Source organism: Gavialis gangeticus, unplaced genomic scaffold, assembly GCF_001723915.1.
Source record: "Gavialis gangeticus isolate Ggan-Ray unplaced genomic scaffold, GavGan_comp1, whole genome shotgun sequence".
NCBI lineage: Eukaryota > Metazoa > Chordata > Crocodylia > Gavialidae > Gavialis > Gavialis gangeticus.
This window is the reverse complement of record NW_017729001.1, coordinates 3,887,889-3,896,566: the sequence shown is the minus strand read 5'-3', so window position 1 is coordinate 3,896,566 and position 8,678 is coordinate 3,887,889. Positions and strand designations below refer to the sequence as shown.

General features: G+C 45.4%; 1 protein-coding gene across 3 annotated transcripts in view; it reads left to right on the top strand.

Moving 5' to 3' along the window:
• Nucleotides 1-754: 754 nt before the first annotated feature.
• Nucleotides 755-8,678, top strand: part of TPCN1 (two pore segment channel 1) — a 57,759-nt gene continuing 49,835 nt past the window's right edge. For 2 of the 3 annotated variants that reach the window (XM_019506699.1, XM_019506697.1), the window contains exons 1-2: nt 756-1,213; nt 6,250-6,374. In XM_019506699.1, the coding sequence (XP_019362244.1) occupies nt 1,147-1,213; nt 6,250-6,374 (192 nt within the window). In that variant the 5' untranslated portion in view covers nt 756-1,146. Of the gene's footprint in view, nt 1,214-6,249; nt 6,375-8,678 lie in introns of all 3 variants that reach the window. The other variant, XM_019506698.1, reaches the window with a different exon arrangement.

Here is an 8,678-nt window from a genome sequence, read left to right as displayed (position 1 = left end):
CTGCAGTCCTTAAGCCTATGGTGTGTTCCCTACTTCTTAAGGCTGATACCCTCATTTCTAACTAGCCTGTTTTTTCCAGCTGAATTTCCATGGGACTTGCTTCTAAGTGTTTTTTCCCCTAAGAGAAAAGTCCTTTTATTGATAGATTATGCACGACTCTGTCGGTGTTGATCCAGTTCTGGAAACAGTGCACCTTTCCCATAGATCTCGGCAGCAGAGGTTTGCTTACCATGTCAGCCCACAGAGAATGTTTCCTTTCCTTGATGGCATCAGGGAGCTTTTTTCATAAAGGGAGCTATTTCGGTCCAGGAAAGTTTGCATCCCTCTCTTCCTTTATGATGGCATATGGAAACTATTTACACAGGCGCATGCTGTGCTCCAGTGAATGGAAATGTTGGAGTCCCTGCAGTATCATTTTGGTTGACTTGTGTAAGCAGGCCAGCTGTGTGTGTTGTGTTTTTTTTTTTGTTGTTTTGTTTTTTTTGTTTTTGTTTTTTTTTAAGTGAACGTTTGGGATAAGTTGCATCAGGGTGGAGAAAACATTACCATCTGCGAATGGCTCAGCCAGTTTACTGCTTCACACCCTTTGTACTGTGGACTCCAATATCTTTTTAATGTTCTGTTTGGAGTGGGGGTGTGGAAGGGAGGAGAAAAGGGCTGGGATTTCTTTACTTGACCAGTCAGCACTTTAGTGAATCCTTTCCCATTAGCTGTAGTGCTTGCTGGACTGAGCAGATTGTGCTGTGTGTCAAAATAAAAGAAGGCTTGAACCAAGGGCTCTTTAGCCAGAATCCTTCTCAGAGGCTCTGTATCCAGTAACTCAACCTTCAAACAACTGAAAAATCGAGAGCATCCTGCTTTTGACAAATATAGGGCAGAATTTTAACTGCCTGACCTATGTTCCTTGTAGGGACAAAATGTTTTTTGGTGGGGTTTGGGTTTTTTGTTTGTTTTGTGAAAAGTCAGAAGTAAACTTTTCATTCTTTGGCTTTCCCTTGAGTGAGCCTTGAAACCGCGTAGTAACTTTAAGAGGAGGGAAGAGACTGTCCAGTTGTTTTCTCTTCTTTTTTCACCTGCTACCATCTCCAAATACTGTGCATCTGCTTCCCAAAGCAAAGGAAGGACCAGTGGTAGGAGCTGCCTGCCATGCACTTAGAAGATTGTGAGAGTCCTGTGGAGAGATCTTGCTGTCTGATTGAACTTGATGCTAATGGTAAATGCCATTGAGGATGTTCTACAGGATGAGCCAAGTGGAGTGGAGGGTTGCATTCATCTGTCATTGTTATTTTGGGACCAGCTAAGGCTATTAGCTACCTGGATGGCTGCCAAACTACTTATTATTTTTTTTATTATTATTTATTAGCCAGATGATGCTGGTGCCTTAAGGGTCCTAGATCAACCTTCTGGTACCCCTTTGGGATGAGCGTGTACAATAAATGTAGTCCTATAAATAAATGGAACCCTTTGCTTACAAGTTTTCCGTTCTCTGTACAACTAGCACAGAAACTGATTTGGTTTGGGGAAGAAAGAAAGCATATTGGTATTACAATTTTGTTCCTGGCTCACAGTTCTGAAAGTTGTTTTCATATTCTCAAGCTTAGCCCCTTTGGGACATCTCTTTTGTATTTCAGCATTTTCTGGACAGGATGCTTGCTGCTGAAAGGTTTTTATTTAACTTAGCATGACTTATGCTTTTTCTTGCAAAGAACATTGGTGTGATTCCATTCTAGGAAAGGTATCTTCCCTAAGAACATTAGTGTATGGGTTAAAGAAAATGTTTGTAAAACTACAAACACTTGTTAACTTTTAAGTGTTTTTTTTGTTGTTGTTTTTTTTTGCTGCTCTTAAATGTTGTGGGTTGCTGTCAGGTTATAGTAATAGTAAAATTATTTTAAACTAGAGTAATTGGTGTTACTACTTCAAAGGCTTTCCAGTCATTTGTAAGTACTTGCATCAAACTGGGCTGGGGGTGTGGAGGGGCAGTAGGGATCATCCTTCCTCCTGGCAGCACCCAGTGAGTCCAGGGCTTGTTTGGTGATTTTTTTTTTTTTGTGCGGGGCTCCTTCATGCCCCCTCCCTCTCACTCCCTTGCCCTGCATGAGCAAGACCAGAGTGAGCTGCAGGTAGAGCCCTGCTCCCTGAATGCTGCAGCTGTGCAATGTCTGACCCACACCTGCACAGCAGGGCTGCAGCTGAGCCTGCACTGGCTCCTGCTGCTGTTGCTTCTAAGGGAGGTGGTGATGCCAGGCTCAGTTCCCTGTGTCTGTCCATCACCCGCCCTCTTGCAGGGGCTTCTGTTGCTGCCAGGGGTGGCAGCTGCTTTCCTGAGTTGCTGGAGGCTGAGGGAGCCCAGCAGTTCTCTGGGCAGTGGCAGGAGCAGGAGTCCTGCTCAGAAGCTGTGCCTGCTGGTGGGGGAGGCTGGGAGCACAATACGCTCTGCCTGGGGCAGGACTCCTCCCCAAGCAGAGCACAGCAGAGGCAGCCACAGGCAGGGCCTGATGCAATTAATTGGTGGGTGACTGCCTGCAGGCCGGATCTAATCAGTTGGCGGGCCAGATGTGGCCCATGGGCTGTATTTTGCCCACCCTTGCTGTAAGGTAAAGTAAGACTGTTATACGTAGGTATTTTGATGATAATTGTGTTGGTTGGAGATAAATATATGTGCTGCTTCTATTAGTAAGAAGATGCATCTGCTGAACCATTTGCTACTAGGAGGTAAAGGGTTGTTCCTTCTTCCCCTGCAGTGCATCAGTCCTGTGTCTGTTAGGCCTGTGTGAAGCAGCTAGTATTCGCTTTGTATTCGGATTCAGCTTATTCAGGGGACAGTGGTTTGATTCAGTGATTCAAATCACTGTCCCGAATTGATTCGGCCAAATCTCTGAAACACACAGGCCCCGCCCACCCCAGCTCCTGGCTCTTTTGAAGGAAAAAAAAAATCCCCCACTCGCTGCTGCCTGGCAGGGGGGCAATCTCTATTGCTCCCCACTGCCCCACACTGAATGGGGGGGGCTCTGCACAAACCCCCTGGCCCCACCTGCTCTCCCAGCCCCCCCATGGCTGCCCCCTCACCTGGTAGTACCTGGTGAGTGGTGGCTTTTTTTTTTTTTAAACAACTGGGAGGTGGGGTGGGGGGGATTGGGTGGAGGTCGGGGGGCTCTGAGGGAGCAGGCAGGGGAGGGGGCCTGGCAGGGTTTCCCCCATGGTCCCTTCCCGCCTCCTACTTACCAGCATGGAGTCTGGATCCAGCTCTCTGCTGCAGTGGGCGAGGACTGCCTGAATCGCCAAAGCTCTCCAAATCTTTCAAATCGATTTGGAGAGCTTTGAATCAATTCAGACCTTTTAATTTGTCCCTTGATTTGGAGTTTCGGCCACTGAATTGGACTGAATCTCCTCCAAACTGAATCGTCAACTGAAGCTTTGCACAGCCTGTGTCTGTGTTCCAGCTACTCCAGAATTCCTCTGAATCTCTAAAATAAGCAAGATGTTTGTGGCTGTGGGGTAACGAGGAAGGATTGTCCTGGGACAATTTGAAGAGACTGACCTTCAGGTTCTTCCAAGATAGGTTCCTTCTTTGCCTGTTTGCTTTATCTCACTGATCAGAGGCCAAACCAAAGGTCATGTTCACTGGCGTATTTGAGGGTCTCTCACACCACCATACCTTCACTAGCAGGAGCAACATAGCTAGAACACATATATGTACACAGGGATATTAATGTAACAGTGTCTAGTTTCATTGTGAGCAGGCTGTGATGTATAATAGGAAAAATGTCTGTATCCAATCTGGAGTAGCAGTGAGATGGAGTTTACCTTCTGGTAGTGGTATACTTGCTGACTGTGAAAGTATCAGAGAGGAAATGAAAGCATGATTACAGCTTCCTCTTGCCCCAAATAACTTCTCAGAACATGCAGATTAAGAAGTTCTGCATAACAACTTTCAAATAATGGCACAAAGCTTATTTATGTTGGAAATCCATTTCCTTCCAGGCTGGCCTTTATAATACTTCTCTCAGGAAACTATTGGGGAAGAACAATGGTTATGTGGTTAAGACACTGACACTCTGGTCATCTGAGATTGTCCTTGTTCGGCTAGAGCAGTAGTTATCAATTTCATTAGACTAAAGGCACCCTTGGAAAATGCCAGCACTTTGCTTTCATTTGTTTTTTGATGCCGAAAAAACAAAACAAAACAAAACAAAACAGCAATCCTGCTGTGAAGAACTTAGAAAGCCCACAACAGGTCAGAATGGTTTGGATATTATAGATTCCTATTTGAAAATTTGGGGTTTATCTTGTGAGTTGCGTGTAGGTGTTTGTACACCTAACAGTGCTAATATTGTGCAGAATCTTGCAGCACCTTGGTTGAGAATTGCTGGCCAGAGGCTTTCTGTATGACCTAGGGTAATTCTTTTAAGACTCTCTGCTTTTTGAAGAAAAGACTGGTATGTTTTGAGTGTTTCTGTTTTTAGTGTCTAGTCTTTAAAAGAGTTTGTCTGTATTGATGGAGCACCGACAAAAATAGATGTCTACATCTAGTTGTCATTCTTGGAAAAATTTGAACTTGTTTTCTATGGGAGGTAGGTACCCAAGCACCTTTTTTGGTCTGGGCCTGAATTCTCCCTCTATATAATGACGGTAGGCAGGGTCAGAGGTAAACAAAGTGACTGGAGTCCCGATTTTGTTCAAGGGTGAGGAAGTGGAAGTGCAACAAGTGCAAGTGATTGTGGAGGGAGATTGCAACTGTTATTTGACCCCAGCAGTCTTTCCTGCCCAGAACAGGGGGGCTGGACCCAGTGATCTCATGAAGTCCCTTCCAGCCCTACAGTTTTGTGAATAACAGTCCTTCCTTTCTCCTGCCCTTTACTTTTGTCATTTTAGACTATAATCTCTTCAGGGAAAGGACTTTTACTATGGTGTGTGTTTGTTTCCAAATGGGACTTGTAACAATGTTAGGCTGTGACCTAGTAGACTCTCTGCCTGAGCCCTGTGTCGCTGTGGGGAGCCCTACATGATGAACCTGGAGGTGCAGGTCATGGGGCTCGGTCGGGGCAGCAGGGAGAGGGGCAGTGCCGGTCCAGCTCCATGTTGCAGAGCTCCCCACCATTTCCCATGACCTGTGTGTAGCAGTGAGTGGGGCTGGGCCACCGGCTCCATCGTGAGGGGCTCCCCCCAGAGGTGCGTGGCTCAGACAGAGAACCTGGGAACTACATATGAGCCCTGCATGATGAAGCCAGGCGGACAGACCCTGCACCCCTGGTGGTCTGGGGTCCGTGCTCCTGCCGCCCCAGCCTTGGTCCTCGCCAGCACTGACTCCACAGCACCAGCACGGGCCCCATGCTCCCGCCCAGCTGCTGCTTCACTCCCACACACTACCACTCCCCTCCCCACCACTGCTGCTCCTGCCACCACTTCTCCCACCTGCTGCTCTTCCTCTGTCACTCCCCTATTTTCCTGCCTGCCAGCCAGCCACCACCACTTCCCTCCTGTCTGCCACCACCACTTCCCTGCCTGTGAGGCTGGGGTCAGAGCTGTCCCATGGGCAAGTGTGGGAGCACAGTACATGTTGCCCCCATGGGAGTGAGCAGGGCTCAGCCCCATGCGAGCATAACAGGGGCAGCCCAGGGTCAGGCCAGATGCAGTGATTGACGGGCACCTGCCCACGGGCCAGATGAAATCGCCTGATGGACCTAATCTGGCCCATAGGATGCATTTTGCTGCCCCCCCATAGTAGAGGGTTTTGTTTTGCAGAGATGTAACATACATGTAGGATTAAAACTTGAGTCCTAAAAGCTAGAATGAAATGTGGTTCTAGTTAGATCATTTTGACAAAAAGGTATTTTGAAAGATGTTTTTTCTGTGTGCATCTCTCTCATATAATACAAGTCACTTATCACCATCTCAAGTATGCATGGTATCTCCTGGTATCATTTTCCAGGTGACACCCTTACCATATAAAAATTGGATTCTACCCAAATAGAATAACTTGTTCTGTTATAAGGTGTGCAGAGCACGGTGGAGCTGGTCTTAGTAACATTTTTCCTTTTGACAGCTGCTATACGTGAAGTGTTGATTTGACTTTGTATAAATTGTCAGTTTCTGCTCCAGTGTCTCTTGACTGTCCACTTGCTACTTGCTACCTGATCTGCTTGTATTTCAGACCAATGGCTGGTACATTCTTCCTGAATAAACTTGCCTTGCTCAATTGTAAATTGGCCTCCTTTTCCTTTTTCTCACCCTGTCCTACCAACACAGATGGAGGCAACTATGATATTGTTAATGATGTGTCCAGCCCAGCAGCAGGGGACTGCTGCTCTCGGCAAAGTTCTGCCAGCCACAACTGGGAAATGAACTACCAAGAGGCAGCAATCTACCTCCAGGTGAGCCCTGCTTAGTGTTGAAATGTAAGCATCTGCCCCATGTTTGAGGAGGAAAGTAACCTGCTGGTATGTAATTTGGTGAAATGAACTTTTGAATCATAATGATTATTAAATACAGAAAACTATATCAGTGCCATTGCAATTTTAGAATCTTGATTCTTTGCCAGGGACTGTCTCCTTACAGTCAGAACAGGAAACAGAGACACAGATATAGGTGGTAGCTGAAATATAATTGTTTCTGTGAAAAGTGTCTCTTGGGTCCCTGACTATTTTGTATCTCTTCTATTTCTTTCCACCCCTTGAAAAGACTTTCCAATGCAGCAGTTTTCCCTCCAGTAAAGAGAAGGTGGATGTGCAGTCCATCATTCAATCACTAATGAGTGATTCAAAGTGCTCCTTGCTTCCTGTTCTTTGTCCCAACAGGCTAAACATTTTGCTGCTTACAGCATTTCTGCTTACCTGGCTTGGACCTTAGTACTTAATTTGTGCAATCAGTCTTCATCAATAAAGTGATGACAATACCAAGCCAAAAGTGCTACTCGGGACACTCCTAAGTTTTTTTTGTTTTTTGTTTTTTTGGGGGTTTTTTTGTTTGTTGTTTTTTTTTTAAATGTGAACTCATTTTTAACTTGGAAAGTTGCTGTGAATGTACAGTGAGTGAATACTGTGTCTCATTGCAAGGCATATAGTAGGTTTAGTTCTTCAGATATGCACGTTATTGATCAAGGCAACAGCAGTGGCTTTATTGATGGTGTCGTTGAAGTGGAAGAGACATCACTAAACAATCTGAGAGGTATTTTAAGTTAAACAGCAGCTTCAGGCATGGCTGTGCTGTCTGAACAAGAGGGCTTAGCTGTCCAACAGTGTTTTGAATTGATTAGTTACCAACAGGTGGAATTTGGGCTGCTTTTTCTGCTACAAATTTGTTTTGTGAAGCATGAGTAAGAGAGTTCCCTACTGGTGTGAAGTTGGGTCCATCTTTAAGTGAGCAGTCATTTGTATGGGTCTCACTGCTTTGTTTGGTTTACAGTCTGGATCACTGGCCTGACCATTCTTTTTTGCTACAAAACTGGTTAGACAGCTGAACAGAACACGAGGTCACTCTTGCTATTTGGAATTGACTATATTTCCTCATGAGGTGGTTAAGTGAGATCGGATCATTAGGTCCAATAGCAGGTCTTTGAAGGGGGCAGCTCAACCCTGATCCAGCTGCCCAGGGAAAGAGGGCTTGGCCTGGCCCTGACTTAGTTAGCAGAGGAGGGTTGCAGCCTGGCTCCAACCTGCTATGCTGGATTTGGGATTTTTGGCATTGGAGAGGGATGGCAGTGTTAACTGCCACTGCTTCCCCTCCACCAAATTTCCTAACTTGTGGGAAGCCCCGTAGGGCAGATTCCAAGGCTCTGGGCTGCATTTGGCCCTCAGGCTGGAGGTTGAGCACCCCTGGACTAAACAGTTCTCCCACTTCGAAGCATTTTTTCTGTCCTCCCTATCTTGCATTAAGTGAAAGCCAGACTGCAGTAGTTTACCCCTTGAATGCCACAGGGTATAAATTAGCTTTACATACTGTGAGGTAGGAGTAGACGGAAGAAATAGTTGCAGCAGAAAAAGTGATGCTTTCTGATGGGTGGCAAGTCTTCCTTAAAGCAGTGTAATTGGTTTTTCCCCACCGTCTCACTGTCTTCACTATCTCCTTCTGACCATGAGTACCTACCCACCCATCTTCAGTATCTTAAAATCCCTATGACAACCAAAGCAGTTGGTTTCTTGGAAAAGCCATGTTAAGGAAGAATCAGATAGTTAACTGTCAGAGTCAAGAGGAGGGAAGGGAGCTTAGTGGAATCTGAATAATCTTATTCCTAGAGGTTACATAAATGATGAAGCCACTGCAGTTAATCAGTTGCAAGCCAATAACTGGAATGTAGTAACTGACTTTTTCAGTGTAAATTAAAAGGCCTAAGCAAGCTGGAATTACAGATCAGTACATAGACCTTTTCAATTTTTCATGGATTCCACTTCTTGCATAATTATTATGAATGAAATGGACATAATATATTTGTGTTCTACCAAATAATGGCTCCTCCACAGTGATTTTTGCCAGGCCCAGCATTTATCTTGGCCTTCAAAAGCCACAGCTGTTAACCAGTTGGCCCTGAACTTATCAGCATTCTTTCAAGTTTTGCCCCAGAGAAGTGAGCAGTTTCATCTGGGAAGAAGTGCAAGTAGTTTAAAAAAAAAAAAATCCCAGAGGGCTTCTATTCACTGAGTTTTTGCCTGTTTTCCAAAATTTTGTCAATAAAGTTTTTC